General features: G+C 39.9%; 1 protein-coding gene across 3 annotated transcripts in view; it reads left to right on the top strand.

The window, feature by feature from the left end:
* MAST4 (microtubule associated serine/threonine kinase family member 4) overlaps nt 1-18,480 on the top strand; it is a 195,124-nt gene that overhangs the window by 113,270 nt on the left and 63,374 nt on the right. For all 3 annotated transcript variants that reach the window (XM_014582630.2, XM_014582627.2, XM_027766794.1), the window contains 6 exons: nt 759-834; nt 2,908-3,117; nt 7,326-7,427; nt 9,717-9,849; nt 15,581-15,648; nt 18,296-18,381. In XM_014582630.2, the coding sequence (XP_014438116.1) occupies nt 759-834; nt 2,908-3,117; nt 7,326-7,427; nt 9,717-9,849; nt 15,581-15,648; nt 18,296-18,381 (675 nt within the window). The remainder of the gene's footprint in view (nt 1-758; nt 835-2,907; nt 3,118-7,325; nt 7,428-9,716; nt 9,850-15,580; nt 15,649-18,295; nt 18,382-18,480) is intronic.

Genomic DNA, 18,480 nt, shown 5'->3' with positions numbered 1-18,480 from the left:
TGTTTTACTACCAGGGTATCATTTTTTTTGTTGTTTTATTAAAGGAATTGGTAGGACGTTTAGTACAAACTGCATCTACCTGGGAATATAAACGCTCTACCACTAGACATCCACCACTAGGAAGGAACAGAAAGCTATTATTGAACTCAAGAAAGAAGGACACATACCAGTTGTATTCCTCTGTTTCCTATTGTACATAATGCCTACCTCAGCATCCCCAATAAATGTTTGCTAGGCTGGAAAATGGATTTCAATTATGACACCTGTGCCGGGGAAGACTCTCAGACCTCTTCCGTGGTAGGTGGCAGAGCGCAGGTGTATGATAAAAGTGTGAAATGATACTGTTAAATGTGTCCTAGATGTTGCTGTTTGTAGCTACCCTCGTTTGCTTTATATTACAATTGTTCGTTAGTTTCCAGGAGTACACACACTCATACTACAGGCAGATATAAGTATGTTATGTTTTTATCTTCAATTTAAAAATGTTTTCTGAGCTAGTATTGTATTCCAAGTATAATTATTTTGTGGCATTCCCCTTCTCGTGCTTTCTCTTTTTAAATCTATCCACAGTGCCTCTGCATCTGTGGGTATGTGTGTGTACATGTGTACTAATGACCGATTTTGTAGTTTATTATCTAATACACTTTTCTTACAAAGGTTGCGTAGTACTTTTGATGCAACTGGCTGTTTATAAATAAAAAGCTTATTTTCATTTCATGCTGTGGCAAGTTTAAAAGGCTAATTTGCTTTGCTTGCAGCCCTGGACGTTCTCCCGCCTGCTGTGACCATGAAATAATTATGATGAACCATGTCTACAAAGAAAGGTTCCCAAAGGTAATGAATTGAATTTAAGATGCTTAGCATCGAAACGCACAGGCAGCATAGGTTCGGAGTCTGTAAGGTAGTTTTGTTATAGCAGGTAAGAGTCCAATCTCGTAATGACATAAAGCAGCACCAGAGCCTTCTTAGGAAAAGAAAATAACTTTAAAAATTGAAGCTAACAACTGCTGAGAACTGGCCACTTTCTCTGTGTGCTGAACTACCATGAAAGTGAATCCTGCTGGTCTTGCACTCCACTGGGAGAAGAGTGTGGGCAGGGTCTGCCAGACCTGTGTGGCCCACACACCCATACCCATGTTCTGGGCCTGCTGCCGTGTCATTAAACAGAGACCATTTTTCTCCCTCAAAAGCCTTTGACTGGTGTATCATGAAAGTTTCCCCTTTTTTTATACCTCATTTTTCTTTTCTATGATTTCCTATCTCTTTAGCCATTGTATTTCTAATTTTTTTTATTTTTTAGAGAGAGATTTTTGCTATAGGGTATGTGTACTCACTGGAGAGACAGAGAGACAGAAAGCAAGAAATTACCCCCCACAGGGGAGGACCCCTTCTCCACCATTCTCCTCTTAGGATCTTGAGCACATACGCACATGTGCCCGGCAGGACATTAAGCTGCCAGGTCCAGGAGTTGAACTGTAGTCGACTATGTGGGAGTCCTGCGGCATAGCCATTACTCCATCTGCTGACTCCAAGCTGTTGTATGTCTAACTCTATTAATTTAGAAATGAAAGTACAGTTTTGGTGTCTCCAGTTAGACTGATAAGAGGAATTTGAGTTGAGCCTGAGAGCACACCCTGGCGGCCAGAAACTGTTCTCCGTTGGCCCCACTCTCCACACATCATTCCCACATCCTTCCCAGCAGAGTTGCCATGCATCTGGGAGAAGGCATCCTCTCCATGGTGTTCCTGGTCCTCCCCTACTCCCTTTGTTGCCCAAGGGAAGAGAACAAAGGGAAATCTTCTGTTCCTTAAATCAGGGATAGAGTGCCTATTATTTGTAATGAACACAACATTGATGTCATTGATTAGAATGGTCTCAGTTATTTATCACATGTCACTTGCTCACCAGGGAAACAGATACTGACTAGACAGAGTGAATATGGGTTAGGATTTTAGAAAAAAAGCAGGAAGAAGAACTCCTCTCCCTGCATATATAATTGTACTAGCAAGGAATATTGATTAGGCAATAGGCGATCACAGAGAAGGAAATTAAAGTTGGAAAGAAAGTTTTAGATTTTTTTTTTTCCACAGGAGAACTCCGCTTGGCTTTTTACATAGGATGGTGGAGCTTGTTGAGAAAATGAAAAAAGATAATATAAGATGTGCACCTGGTGCATTCAAACCTAGCCAAGAAAACAAACTTCTGGCTCACCCTGTGGAACATTCGCAACAGAACCAATTTTTAAATAAATAAAAACATAAAGAAATATCGGAAATTTTTGACAATCCTTCTGAAAGAGCCCAGGAGCTAAAATGAAAATGATTCACAAATATTGAGTTGTTTGAAGCTTACACGGATTGTTTTGCGTTAGCTAGGTCACAGGAAAAAGGGGTTTATCATCCTGAAATGTTTATTTTGAATTGTATACATCAAATCTGTATTCCACAGGGTAAGGCTACTTATTTTCCTAAAAAAAAAATGATTGAACTATTTTCTTAGAGTAGTTCTAACTTCATAGCAAAATAGAGTGGAAGGTACAGAGCTCACCCATATGTGCCCTGCCCCCATATGTGCATGGCCTCCCCCATTACCAGCACCCCGCCCCAAGCACTGCGTTTGTTATGGCAGTGAGCCCACGCCGACACATCAGTATCACCCATAGATATGTTCTTTTCGTTTGGATTATGGTCTCCTCTCGGCATTGTACAACCCATGGGTTTGGACAAATGTGTAGTGACATGTATGCAGCTTTACTGTATCATGCAGAAATGAGGGGTATTTAATAAGTAGCTTCCAAAATTCGGTTTACAGCGTGTGGAAGTCTCCAAGTACTAGATGACTGTGATGGTTGCGTTGTTCACACGTGTTTCCTTGTACTACATCTGCATGTGGTTCTTCTCTAACTAGGCCACATCTCAGATGGAAGAGCGCCTGAAGGAAATTATCACCAGCTACTCCCCTGATAGCGTTCTCCCCCTGGCCGATGGAGTGCTCAGTTTCACTCACCACCAGATTATTGAACTGGCTCGAGATTGTTTGGATAAATCCCACCAGGGTCTCATCACCTCACGATATTTCCTTGAATTACAACACAAATTAGATAAATTGCTACATGAGGTAAGAACCATGCTCCATATTATGTTTCTGATTTTGTGTGTTAGTGCGCTTTTCCTCTGGGGGAAAATGTTTCTTTAAAGACCATTTGTTTAGAAGTTGTAGCCATGAGATGCTTCAGGGAAGCAAAGAAGAAGAGGAAAAAAAATCAACTGATGCTACTTGCTATAAATTGATTCTGGTCATTATTTATAGTAACAGAAAGTTAATGTAATAACCTTTACAGGAACCTTAGGGCCCAACGATCTATGAGCCTAGGATAAGTGGATTGTGAAGGATTTTGAAGTAGTGATTCTTTTTTTCCTCTTTAACCATAAAGTTATAAATTGCCAGGGAGTATGTGCATTGATGATGCTATCTAGTTCTAATATCTGAAAAAGCTAAATGGAAAATTGCTGGCTTCATCCAGGCTGTGTCCTATTAATTAACCTGAATGTGTTGCTGGGTAGTAAATGGCAACTTATATTTTCATTAGTATCAGTTCTTCTTCTAACAAAATATCCAATTTCCACGACAGATAAACACAGGACCTGTCCAGGTCTAACACTTGGATGTCCAGCTCCTGATAACACCCAGAACGGGAAGGGAGTGTATGTAGTGAAATGAAATTAGTGCATAACATTAAATGGTAAAATTTGGGTTTTTGTGTTTTGAGAGGTTTTGGTTTTAGAGCACATGCACTTGCTTGACGGAGACAGAGACAATAAGAGGGAAAGTGAGAAATCGCCCCCCTTCCAGAGGGAATGGCCATGCTGTAATCCCTTTTCCATCCTCCTCTGGGAATCTTGGGCAGGCATGCATGCACACATGCCCAGCGTGAGTTTTTTTTCAAGCCACAGAGTCTAGGATTTGAACTACAGTCAGCCATATGGGAGTCCAGTGACATAACTGCTATGCCATTTGCTGGTCCCAAATGGTACCATTTTGAAGAGAAGAGGTAGACCAGAGAGCAACTTGGTCAGCCTCTGTGAGACACTTAATCCCACAGTTCTGTCCCAGAATATTACCATAGTATTACTTTCACCCGGTGCCTTTCATTCCTTCATAGGCATTCCCTGAAAGGAGCAGAATTGATACCCAAAGCTTTTTACAATCCCACCACTTAGGTTCATTTTTGTATGACAGATTTGGCAGATTGTTTCATGGCAATTTAAAAAATCATAGGGTTGCAAATATCATATGAGCTGACCATATAATAGATGGGAAGATTGTTGATTTTAGAGAAATTTCTTTTTGGCCAGAAAAGCATATATACTTATGGCATAAAGGTTATTTGGGGATATGAGGAAGAATGTTTTCTCATTTGTCTTCCCCGATAAATAATTTTCTTTAGTCTTTTTTGTAAAAATTAGTACTATATTCAAAATAATGTGTCCTTCTAGATCTTAAGAGTTGATCTCCTTTTAGATGGTGCTCTGGCGTGAGAACTTGCGTGGTCCCCTGAAATACAGTTGTCGCTTCCCAGCTCTGACATCCTATGCCCACAGTCCTCTCTCCCAACCACTTTTCCTATGATCAGTCTTTCACATAACCCAGGCAAGGGTCCCTAAGGTTTGAGCATCTTGTTCTAACTAATGCCTTTTTAAAGTCCTGAGATCCAGGTCACTTCCAGATGTATGTTATCTCCATTTTTTTTTTTTTGCCACTTCAGTATGTTTAGTCAAAGAAAGAAAATAAAATCCATAGGAAGCTCTAACCTACTCTCAAGTCTGGGTCAAGGTATTGTTTTTAATGGCTAACACCTAAAAGACAGACGTAAGATATCCATTAGTGCACCTCTTTGGAGTTGGCTGGTAGCAGCCAGGAAACAATTTCTCTTCTCAGGCTAATCATGTCATTTTATTTGGAGTCAATTTAGTAAAGCTCCTCCCTTTTGCATTTTAATGTTAGTTTATGAACTATTATTTGAGTTGATTATTTGATATAACTTGTATGTTTTATTCTCATGATTGACAATTTTTAGAAGTGAGGAGATGGGATGAACTAATTATTTTTCTGAATTTGATTACAAGTTATATCATTGAAACTATTTTTATAATTTTTAAAATTAAATAGTACTCAAATCCCTCTGGAGAGACTCCCAAAATGTTTTCAGTCTTTTAGTTTTCTTTCTAGCATCTGATTTATAAAACAGTAATTATTATAGTAAGAATAGAATTTAAGTATACAGCCCAAATTGCCAACCAAGAAGATAGACATTTTAAATTTTTTGTTTTCATTTTTATTGCTTTGTCTATCAGGTTCTCTTATTAGTCTGTTTAAGGATAAACTTATAGGGACCAGCAGATGGTGTAATGGTTACATTGCTGGACTCCCATATAACCAACCATGGTTTGAGTCCCAGACCAGGAGCCTTGAAACTCATCCTGGGTGCCTGTGTGTGTGTGTGTGTGTGTGGGTGTGTGTGTGTGTGTGTGTGTGTGTGTGTGTGTGTGTATGTGTGCTCAAAATCCCAAGAGGAGAATGGAGGAGGAGGAGTTGAGGTGTGGCCATCTCCCCTGGGGGGGGGATGATTTCTCATTTTCTCTCTCTCTCTCTCTCTCTCTCTCTCTTTCTCTCCAGTGACCACAAGTGCCTTATAGCAAAACAAACAAAAAACTCTCTCTTAAAAAAGGATAAATTATAAAGAAGACACATAAAACCATAAAACCATGTTTACTAACATTTTAAAAAAACTTTCAAGTTATATTTTTATTGCAAAACCAAAATTTGGAAGAAAATGTAAAGGTGGTTTTAGTGTTTGATAGATATTTATACTTAATATGACTTAGCATTCTTACTGGAAACATATGTATTTATAGTTATTTGTTGATTTCATTCGAGCATATTCTACAATTATTCCCCAATGATCATTTTTCTATATATTTTTTATTTTATATGTTAGCTGTATTGCTTTGACCTATTTATGGTTTTGGTACCTTTGTTTAGAAAATTGTCTTTGATTTGATGGCTTAAATTCAGTAGATATGCTACTTTGAAATAAAATCAATTTTGGCTCATTCTTTTCCATTGGTAGTTGGGGTTGGGGTAGGAGAGCTGGTCCTTTTCATAGTAAAGCACCTTTAAGGGGACCAGCAGATGGCATAATGGCTATGTCGCTGGACTCCCATGTAGTCGACCGTAGTTCGAGTCCCACACGTGGTGGCTTAAACTCAAGCCAGGTACATGCATGTGCATGCCCAAGATCCCAGAGGAGAATGGAAAAGGAATTGCAACTTGGCCATATCCCCTGGGGGGGTGTGATTTCTAGCTTTCTGTCTCTCTGTCTCTCTCTGTCTTTCTGGTGAGCACACCCGCCCTATAGCACAAACCTCTCAAAAAAAAAAAAAAAAGATTATTAGTCAGTTAAATTTCACTGAGTTAAATGCCTAGGTATTATCTGATTAACGTGTAAAATCAAACCCATGTGGAAATGTTAACAAACTAACATTTCAAATCAACATTGCACACTTCTTACATGTGATGATATAACAAATGAATAGCTAATCATATTGCGAAGTATGCTTCATGTGGGTGTTAAATGCCTGGGATAACAAAAGACAGTCCTTCACTCTCTCAGCTTTTTCATACAGCCAGGTTTGTGAAAAATCAAGGTTTGCGATCAGCTGCGCACTCTCCTTATACATGTATTTAATATGTTAGAAAGCCTCCTTCGTTTATAGTTCGCATTAAGATCCCTTACATTTGCTTTCCAACATAGATAATGAATCAGTTTTGCAGTTAAAGTTTAGATAAAAGAGCTAGTTTGTAGATAGACTTAATAGTGTCCATTTATGTAGAGATGTTGCCTGTCCATCAGTCTTTGAAGAATATTTTCTTGGGAACCAGCAGTTAGCGTAATGGCTATGTCGCTGGACTCCCACATAGTCGACCGCGGTTTGCGTCCCGGACCCGGTGGCTTAAAAAACTCACGCAGGGCGCATGTGCGTGCGTGCCCAAGATCCCGAGAGGTGAATGGAGAAGGGATTGCGGTGTGACCATCCCCCCTGGGGGGTGATTTCTCGCTTTCTGTCTCTATGTCTCTCTGTGTCTGTCTGGCGAGCACACGTGCCCTACAGTGAAAATCTCTCCAAAAAAAAAAAAAAGAATATTTTCTTAATCGCTTAATTTTGTAATATTTGCAATGATCTAATTAGCATGCTTTGCAGATTTTCTTTTCCATTTTAGTGGAGCAGCTCCATATCATCATTCTTGCCATTGCTTTTTCATAGGCTCATGATCGTTCAGAAAGTGGAGAACTGGCATTTATTAAACAACTAGTCCGGAAGATCCTAATTGTCATTGCCCGCCCTGCTCGTTTATTGGAGTGCCTGGTAAGTGGCCTCTGGGATGTGACTACATTATTTAGTGTTAACTGCGAGAAAACAGTAACCACTAGAATGCTCCAATTTTATCCCTTTTTAAATATAAGAACTACATGGGAAGAGTCAGGAAGACATACAACTTGTGAATGTTTGTGACAACCCCCATATGTGATTTGTCTTTTCTAATTTTTAAGGAAGAATGCTAGTACTTGTGCTGGATAGTGCTAGTGTGTAAGTGATAGTCATATCACATCTGGTCAAACTTGAAAGATGATTGTGAAATAGTACCCTTGACCTTATCTCAGCATAATTACTTTATGTCACAGCTAATTTACAATGCTTGCTGTGCCTCAGTTTGGTGGAGCTGCCAAGATGCAGAGAGAGGAAAGTCAGAGCTATGATAAGCAGTGACCTGTGGTTATAATTATTACTTGTTTTAAAATGTAGCACATTTGAAATAAAAACTGCTTAGCAACAGTCTTGAAAACACAGTAGGGCCTTATCCAGACCCAAAGGAGAATGTTACCCTGAGATTAGTTTGTTTTATCAGTTGTATTTTTTAGCCAGTGATCATTTCCTTGTTTTAAAATCTTTTTTTCTTAATACAATTTTGATTGAGATTTTAATCAACACTGTGAAAAAATATGAAGCTTTGAATATAAGAGTTCTTTTCAGGGGCTAATTGTATCGTCCCATTAGCCATTAAAGTAATTGTAACACCATGTATGATACAGTTTCTCAGATTTACACACGCATACCCATATACAATCTATATTATAATCATAGGGCTTTGATTTTTGCCTTTATTTTAATCAATATATAATGTTTTGTAGTAGTAAAATTTGCATAGCCCCATAAATAAATACCTACCTGTACATTATGGGACACAGCAGAGGGAAAATCTAAAGGAGAAAGGTACGGAGTAGGGAGACAGGGCCAGGACCCTTGGAATCACAGAATCAAAAGCCCTCTGGAAGGATCAAGGCAAGCAAATACCCAGGATGACTTTGGGGACGGAAACTGGGAAATGCAGGTAGAAGAGAGATTTATTTTTACTGTTTCTCCAGTAGCTTTTGAATTATGCACCACTTACTTGTACTTCCTGCAATCATTTAATTTGGGAGAAAATGCCATTTAGCATTAAATCTTGTTTTTCTGGACAACAGCAGGTATGCTGAGAGCAGATCTTGCCTTAAAACAGGAAATGAGTTTTTAATAGTAATCACTCATAATCAGAAGAGAAAAAGTATAGCCTCTCAAAGATAGAAACAAGTGGAATTAGAGCTTTAGAGTATTAGAGGATGTTTCCGCTGTCTGTCGCCTTATGCCTACAGCTCCCAGGCTTGACCCGTCAGTCATGCAGGTTTATATAAAGGGCACTAAGTGTTTATATTATTTGGCTTTATTCCATTGGCAGCAAGGTTTTGTGTTTTTGTTTTTCCTATGGCCTTTGTAAATTCTTGAGTAGATCTCAGGTGAAATGCTAAGATTCTGAAGTTGGTGGTTTCGGGCATTAATGAAAGTTGAGAAGATTCAAGAGGAGAAAAATCTAGGATATGTAACTGAAAAATCTCAACTGTGATTTAAAATCTGTGTGCATAATTGTTTACAACACAAAAATACGTGGCATCCATCTAGAGTAATTGTGATCCTAGAGATTTTCATTACACACTAGAATAGCAGCCAGCCAAAGAAAACAGCATAACATAGGACAAACATGTTGCCAAAGTTTTACAGAAGACAGAGAAGTAATTGGAAGCTTTAATTTCATAGTCTTTAATTAATCTTTATATTAGGTGAATGTTAATTTATTTTGCAGTTAAGTAATACAAGTGGTCACTTTGAAGTCCCCCCCCCCATACTTGGTTACCTCTGAATTGAGGGGATATCCTGTAAAACCTCTGAGTAAATATATTCTACCTTTATTCTTTGTGTGGCTGGTTGTCCAGTGAGAGAAATGAGTCTTCTAGATGTAATTCTCAGATTTTAAAACTTTGCTAAAAAGACATTTAAAAATCAGACCTGTACATTCTCGATAAGATAGAGATCTTAGGTGGAGCATGGTGCATTCAAAGTTGCATCCCAAGGGAATTGGAAATGATCATTATCTTTGGGTTTTCAAGTGCATAAATGTGTTGGACAAAAAATCTTCAGATATGAAGGTTCATCACCTCTTTTCTGCATGAATAACCCATAGCCATGTATATGCTGCAGTTTTATTGTGAAGGGGATTTATGTAATAAAACCTCAGATGATTTTGGCTCAAAAAAGTATCCATCTGTGTTTGTCTTCTGCTAGGAATTTGATCCTGAAGAATTTTACTACCTACTGGAAGCAGCAGAAGGCCATGCGAAGGAAGGACAGGGTATTAAGACTGACATTCCCAGGTACATCATTAGCCAGCTGGGGCTCAACAAGGACCCTCTGGAAGGTGAGTACCTTGCTTGTGCTGACCTTTTGCTTGTTTACTCACAGTGGTCTCACAGAAGAATTTATTTTTCCTCATGTTGTGGTTCTACCCATTGAAGAGTTGATATTTGGGAACTTGTTGTCATCTGAAGCACATAGTCTTAAATTGACTTCTGAAGAACAAATGCATAGGATCCATTTATTTTTACCTGAGTATGGGTCAGGCCTTGAAATCCTAGCCTAAGTCCGAGAATGCCATAGTGTCACAAAGGGGTTGGATCCCAGTCTTCTCTGAGTAATTTTTTCTCTTGCAAATCTCAGTTGGGCTCTTCTTGAGAACACTTTCCATTTATAAAATGTTGCTAAAGAAATTAATTATCGTTAGCTTAAATTTGACATTTAAATTTAATTTGGAGTAATACAACTGATAGATGACTCATTTCTATTGATTACAGTCTTGAGTATATTTTAGTTTATTTGTCTGAAGAAAGTATGAAATACAGTAAGATACAGATGAGCCAGTAAAAAAAAATAAATGTTTTTTAAAGCTTAGAAAGAATTTAGAGTTGATTCAAATGAAGGGAAAAGAAAGATATTGTATTCAATACAGAAATAGGAAGCACCTTGTTAGTGATTTTTTTTTTCCAAAACTTAATATTGATAAACAACCTCTTCTCCCAACCCTTTCCTGTTCATTATTGGTTGGGATTGTTACTTATAGCAATTAGATTACCTACTGCCTAAAAAGACTCAAAAACGGTCGTTGACTGCTTCATTCCGAATTGCCTTCCTGATTCGTTAGACTGAATTTGCAAGCAGTGTTTATTTTGCTAAATTGTTTGTAATGGTGGTAAAGGTTGGCACAGACTTCTCCCATCTAAATCTGGGGAACCTGCTGCTCTCTGCCCTGCTCTCCTCTGCTCCCCCGGCTTTGTTTGCTCTTATGGCCAGCATATCTTTGCTTCCAGTGAAATGATGCATGCATTACTGGGAGATAATGCCAGATAAATTTATACTGTACAGAAAGCAATACCACAACAGATTCATCACTTATCAGAGACTGGTGGCTGCTTTTCTGAAAAGTTCCCTGGGGAGAGATTTTCCCCCATGGCTTTTAAATTACCATCTTTACCTTTTTGAATCATGAGTCTTCAGAAATGGTTTAAATCAATGAAATAAAAAGGGCAGATGTTTAATGGTATTTAGATGAGTTTTAAAAATCTCTTCAGGCATTACAAAATGATGCCTTAGCTTCCTGCTTCAAAAGCTGACTCTTGGTTCCATTCCATTACTACCCACTGCTTACAAATAATATGTATTTCCCAGATAATAGTTATTTAGCAGAAATTCTATTTAAAACAGAACCATCTTTTAATTTGTTTTTTTTTATGAAAATTATTGGAGTGGGGGAGGCTGTCAAAGTATATTATGGTGACTCTTCACGCTGGTGTAGTTAAGGTTGCATCAGCCCTTGAATTGTAGACCTAGTGAGTTTGCCACCATCTTACCTGACAATAATCTCACTGTTCACGGAACTTGGGTAGGTGAATAATCTGAGGCCCAGTTACATACATTTCTAGAGGCTTTAAAAAATTTATAGTGATCTTTGACAAGTTTGGAGTAATATAAATTTATCGCTGAATATTGTGGTTTTAACTCTTTTCTTTTTCCCTTTTAAATGATAAAGATACATGGAAAGGACCCTCAACAGGGTCTCATCACACAATAGTCCCCTCTCCCTAGCCCTTGGGCTTCTTGGCATCCCGGGTGCCCAGGCATGTGCCCAGCATGTTTACGGACTGACCTAGGGAATCCAAACCCATGGTGTGCATGCGGCATCCAGGACTCTGCAGACTGTTTTCTTTCTTGCTTGGTTTAAGTAGCGATAATGAGCACATGTGCAGGACCATGAGAAAGAGAGAAACCACCCTCCTTAGGGTCCTCTCACTCCACAGTCCCCTTTTGCCAGCCTTCCAGCTCATCAAGATTTTGAGCACATACGCCAAGCTTGCTTTAGGTCGACTGGGCCAGGAATTCAAACCTGCGTTTGGCCATGTGCAATTTCATACCTACTGACTGTATCACAGAGGCTGGGCATGGGTTTAACTCTTGGAACTTCATTTTCTTGATTTAGATCTGAGAATAGTTTTTAATCTCTTTATTAACTAACGATCAGATTGCCACTTCTCCAGGTTATTTAATAAAGGATTACAAACTGTGATTTACGTTTGCTTCCCTTTCTTGTCAACATGTGAACTAACACATGTAAAGCCTATCCTTTAGGGATTAGGAGTGAGGACTCTGGAGCCTGGCTGCCCAGGACTGCACTTTAGAGCCAGCCAGCCCTGCTTGCCCTGTTAAGCCTCTCTGAGTACCGCATGCCGTTGATCTGCCCCTTTGTACCTGGCTTCCAGGAAAATGGGATAGCAGGTCGTATTTATGGGGTTGTTTTGAGGGATAGCCACGTTCATCTCTGTAATTGCTTAACATGGTAATTGCTTGATAAGTAAATGTTAGTTGTCATTACTATTTTATTTAAGCAGTATTTAAATTTTACCCTTTTCCTTGAGAGCCCCTCCAACTGAGTACATTTTAACTTACCTCCAAGTCTGTATCGAAGGTGCCAGTCACCTTGACATCACTGGAGTGACACCAAGAAAAAACAGGCTGCTAAACTCATTATTATGATGGACTTTTTACTATTAGGAAACTGGGAATGTTAAAGTCCATCTCCAGTTACTTCAGAATTTGGAGTTCATAAGTTTTATCTAAAACGAATGGTCCAGGATTGGCCTGTAATGCAGTAGCTAAGCACTGTGTGTATAGCTATAACCCACGTGGCCAGCCATGATTCAGGTCTCAGCCCCTAGTGACTGGCTTATAAAACAAGGCAGGCAGGTGCATGTGTATGCTTGCCCCAAATCCTGATGGGATGGAGAGACAGAGGAAGGACTATTGTGGTGTGACCATGCCCCACTAGGGGATGCTTTCTTTCCCCTACTCCCCTGCCCCACTCACAAGCACATGTACCTTCTAGCAAAACATAAATCGATAAACATAACACTACAGTGTTCTGCTTCATGTATCATGAGCATAAACTGTCCCCAAAAGGATGAATATGTCTAGATGACCATGAATATGTGAAATAAGAGCCCAAGAAATAATTTTAGATGCTGCGATACTGTGAAATATATACCTAATCTTTGTCTCATTTCCTGGGTACAGCTTCTAAACCTTTCTAAATCTCCATAATGACAAACGTCTATATACTAATGCAGTGACTGCTTCTGTATGTGGACTGGTCATCGGAAAGACAAAGGCAGGATCAGAGGGCAGGGATTTTCAGCCCTATACTTCAACCTCTGGGGAGCAGAAAGTGGCTAAAGGTTAAGTTGATCACCAATGGCCAACGATTCAATCGATCATGCCTACATAATGAAGCTTCCATATAAACCCAGAAGGATTGGTTGGGATTGCTTCCAGCTGAACACATGGAGGTTTCTAGCATTCCTGGGGAGCGCCGAGAAGCTCCCGGTCCCTTTTCACATGCCCTCCCTAGTACATCTTTTCATCTGTGTCTTTTGTCATCAGTCTTTCATGATAAACTGATAAATATAAGTAAAACAGTTCCCTGAGTTCTGTGAGTTGGTCTAGTAAATTTATCCTCTAGGGGTGAGGTCATGGGAACCCTGATTTATGGCTGGTCTTGCAGAAGTACAGGTAAAACCGTGAACTTGCCATTGGTACTTGGGGTGGGCACTGATGTCTTGTGGGACTCATCCCTCAAGCTGTGAGATTTGAGGCTACTTCCAGGTAGACAGTGTTGGCACTGAATTGAATTAGAGGACACCCCACCAGCAGAATTGCTTGCTTGGCATGTGGGGGAAAACCTCTTCTGTGTTGATGATTGATGAAAGAATAGAATGAACACTTTGTGTTTTTTTTCCCTATATTTTTAGAGATGCATAAAAACTATGTAACTAAAAACTATAACTTTTTATTATACATGTTTAATTTTGAAAAATTAAAAACAAATAGCAGAAGAAAATACAAATTACCTGTAGTCCTACCACTCAGAGATAATGCCCATAAAAGTTGTGGAGAAAATTTTTATCTTTTTAAAAAACTTTTTAATAAAATATTTCTTAAAAGAAGTATGAAAATGAACAGCAAAATAATTAAGTTTTCTCATATAGTTATTACATAAATTCAAGGATGCATTTCAACATGGGTCGAGCAATTAAAAGAGGGGGCTAGCAGGTGGTGTGGTGGTTAAGGGCACTGGACTCCCACATGGCTGACCATGGTTTGAGTCCCGGACCTGGGGGCTTGCCTTCTCACTTTTCCTCTCTCTTTCCCACTCTCTCTCACTCTGTCCCTCTCTAGTCAAATTGAAATAAATAAATAAAGTTAGATAAAAATAATTCTTTAAAAAAAATGCTTTGGTTGCTTTTGACTAGACCACCAGGGTAGTATTTCAGCTGAGGTCAAGCATGTGACATTCAACCCAGGATTGATGAATTTATATAAAATAGTTGATGATAATAAATAGAAATCAACAGTTAGTGAAGGTTTAGTTTTTGTTACTCAACATGCTTTATCATGTATAGTATTCACAAAAAACTCCAAAAGCCTAGTAAGTTTGATCTGCTCTCACAGGGGAAGGTCACTCAGCCAGCGAGTCTGATAGTGGTGGTAACCCAAATACTGGGATCTCAACTGCCACCACTACTTCTCTGACAAACTGCATATTCTTAGGGTGCTGGTGGGATCTCTCTCAGTGGATGCGAAGGAATGAAGAAGGGAGGCTTACCCCAAATTGAAAATCATTTCCTAGTTGTAGTCTCTGCACCTTTGATGCCTGTCAGAGTCTGAGAAGACATGCCTCTCTTGAATATCTAATGATGAGAATTGTTGACTGACCATGGTGTGGGAGTTGAGATCGTACTGGCTGGAAAGGAGACCTCATTTTCAAGGGTTCTATGTCGAAGTATTCGTAAGAAGGAGATTCTAGTGAAGGGTGTGTAAGTCAATTGCTGGTTCTTGCCATTTGCGATTTAAGATATTCCCATGGGCATATTGGAGTAACAAGTAAATCTTCCTTTCTTTCCCTCTTTTTTTTTTTTTTTTTGAGAGGTTTTTGCTATAGGGCGTGTGCTCTCTCCATACATACAGAGAGAGAGACAGAGAGACAGAAAGCGAGAAATCACCCCCCAGCGGGGATGGCCATGCCTCAATCTCTTCTCCTCTGTTCTTCTCTCGGGATCTTGGGCATGCACGCACACGCGCCCAGCGTGAGTTTTAAGCTACCGGGTCCGGGACGTGACTCTCAGTCGACTACATGGGAGTCCAGCGATATAGCCATTACGTTAACTGCTTGTCCCTTCTTTCCCTTTTTAATATTAGAGAAATTGGGGCCAGCAAATGGCATAGCAGTTACATCTCTTGACTCCCACATGGCTGACCATGGTTCAAGTCCCAGACCTGGTGGCGTAAAACTCAAGCTGGACATGTGTGTGGTGCCAAAGATCCCAGGAGGAGAATGGAGGAAAAGGGATTGTGGTTTGGTCGTCCCCTGGAGGGTGATTTCTTACTGTCTCTTTCTCTCTTATTGGCGAATGTGTGTACCCTGAGGCAAAAGCCTCTTTAAAAAAAATGGAGAGATTATTTTAATTTTGTTTTAGGTTAATACTCCTATCAAATTGCAATAGTTTTCTTAAGTTTCACTTGCTTTTTTTTTTTTTTAACTTTAGAAATGGCTCAGTTGGGAAACTATGATAGTGGGACAGCAGAAACACCGGAAACAGATGAATCAGTGAGTGTAAGTATCTTTCTTGATGAAATATGTTGTCGGCTTTTCTGTTTATTAGCACTGGGAGATTTTTGGCTGTGTTAATTACTTTATTTGTTTAACAAATATTTATTTTGCTTCTATATGCAAGGCATTGTGCCAAGCACTAGGCATACAAATTTAGCCCCTTCCTTCAAAAAGAAACAAAAATTAATAAAAATAAATCATGCATAAAAATATAAATTGTAATCATGAATATGATCTATGAAGAAAAGGGGATCATATTCTATAGGAACATAACTTAAAGAAATTTTCCTTAGACCAGCCAGTTCCAAATGATTTCCCAAAGACATGGCACCAGAACAGAAATCTAAGAAGCTACTAGGATGAGAAGGGGCAGAGAGAACATTCTAGACACAGTGTGCATCTGAGGGCTAAGATCTAAGGACACCTCAGAGACAGGAGAGCTTGTGTGAAAACTGGACACGTACATCCCTGTTCTTCATGCCTGTTGTTGTTCCCCCCACTCCTTTAAGAGCAATAGGGGAGCCAGCAGGTGGCATGGTGGTTCAGGGACTGGGCTCCCACATGGCTGACCACTTTTCAAATCCTGGATCCAGTGACTTAAATCATACCAGGTGCATGTGCATGCGTGCCCAAAATCCCCATAGAAGAATGGATTGTGGCATGGCCATCCCCGCCCAGAGCGTGTGATTTCTTACTTTCACTCTTTCTTTTTCCTTTTCCTATTTATTTATTTACTTACTTATTTGCTTACTTATTTATTTATTTGAGAGACTTTTTGGTATTGGGTGTGTGCACTGCCCCTGAGAGACAGACATAAAAAGAGAAATCACACACTGGGGGGATGGCCATGTCATAATCCCTTCTCCTCCATTCTTCTCTCAGGATTTTGGGCACTCACACACATGCATCTGGAGTGAGTTATAAGCCATCAGGTCCAGGATTCAAACTGTGAGTGACTACATGGGAGTCTAGTGACGTAAACATTACAACATCCACTGGTCCCTTCACTTTCCCTCTTTCTGTCTCGCTCTTTCTCTCTCCTGTGGGCACATGTGCCCTGTGACAAAATCCTGAAAGAAAAAAAGAGCAATGATGGAAGGAGGATGTGGATATGTGGCAGTGGGAGGGGTGGAGAAGGAGATGACCCAGTCAGAATTGGGGCTTGAAAAAGTCACACTGATCCCAGAGAAAGCAGATGGGTGGGGGTGGCAGGCAGAGTGACCACAGGAAGCCACGTAAGAGACTGATGCAGTCGCACAGCTGAGAGGTCCTGAATGCTGGTGCTATTCTCCCCCCCTCCCCTTCAATTATGAATACACAAGAGGAACCAGGATGGAACAGGTAGGGGGTGCCTAGGAATTTAGGGTGAGGCTGTATAGCCTACGTGCTAGAAACCCAGGCCCTCAAATCAGATTACCTGGATTTGAAAACTGGCTCCACCTTTTACTAGCTGTAGGAATCTCTGTGCCTTAGATTCCCCCCAAATAGAAAAAGAATATGAAAGTAAAATAGAAAAGAATATAAAAGATTAAATTAGCTTATCCACATGCAGTGGGTAGGATAGTGTAACATCGTAAGTGCTAAGTGAATGACAAAGTTTAAAGAAGTTTTATTATCCTATCAGTCATAATTTTGAATGTGTTCAAAGTAAAGTTTCTTAAAAATTTCCAAAATGGCTGGTCCTTGGCCGAGGGACCAAGGGGCAAGTATAGGTTGTTGTAATTGAGGAGGCCAAGTAGCCCAGAGGTCAGAGTGTGTAGGATATCTGCGTAGACACCGAAGCCAGCCGGGATGGTGAGAGAAATGGGGCAGAGAGGCAGTGGGAAGCTGGGTTCCCAAGTGTTCCAAGGTGCATGGAATGGCAGGACTGGGAGGTCAGCACGGAGGGGGAGCATGGCCGCCTCAGACACAGTTTCCACCAAAGCGATGGGAAGGGAGTTCTTGACTCCCCAGAGGGCAGCAAAGAGGCTAACATCCTCTCAGTGTGAAAAGAAATGGGGCATGAGAGAAGTTTTTAAGGTTTTTGGTTTCGTTTTGTTTTTAGAAAAGCACTTTGTTTATTCTTGTCCTTTGAGTTAAGCCTTTTAAAGAAATGTCTTTTTAAAAAAACTGACATCTAAATGATGACAAGATTTCTGTATGGATATGAAGAAAGGTAGGCATTGAACACCTGAGTGTTCCACTTCTGGCCTCAGACCCTTTCCTAACAAGAAAGATCACCGCAGCAGTGATGAGAGTGTGCCCTGGTCAGGGACAGAGCGGCCACCTCACCCACCAGCACGCAGTGCAGTCACGTCAGCTCATTCTTTTTGACTGAAAACAAAAGGAAAATTTGGCATTTTAGACTTAACTCTTAAAATGTGAAAAGGTGGGGTTGAGGCCAACCTGAGTAGTTTATAGAGGGAAATTAAAATGGGAATTTTCCTTTTACCTCCTGGAAACGGGGGTTCTTATTGCCACTGAGACAGCGTCACAAGGAGCAGTGGGTCTGTGCTGCCCTGGAGGATTGGTCTTGGGTGCAAGTCCAGCTGCCTGGAGCTCAGGTGCTGCGTGTTAAAGAACGTAACGCAGAGTCACATGTTACCTGTTTTGCTCCTACATCACGTCGTCAGATTCTGAACTATTTTAATTTCCCTATTTTGTTCTGTAGAGCTCTAATGCTTCCCTGAAACTTCGAAGGAAACCTCGGGAAAGTGATTTTGAAACTATTAAATTGATTAGCAATGGAGCTTATGGGTAAGTAATTCAAGAAAAGCTCTCTATTGTATTTTAACATACCTGAGTGGTATATTTATTCTATATATATAATATATATATAGTCTATATATATATAGT

Source organism: Tupaia chinensis, unplaced genomic scaffold, assembly GCF_000334495.1.
Source record: "Tupaia chinensis unplaced genomic scaffold, TupChi_1.0 Scaffold143695_1, whole genome shotgun sequence".
Taxonomy (NCBI): domain Eukaryota; kingdom Metazoa; phylum Chordata; class Mammalia; order Scandentia; family Tupaiidae; genus Tupaia; species Tupaia belangeri.
Note: the sequence above shows the minus strand (reverse complement) of the source record. Positions and strands in the feature narration are given on the sequence as shown.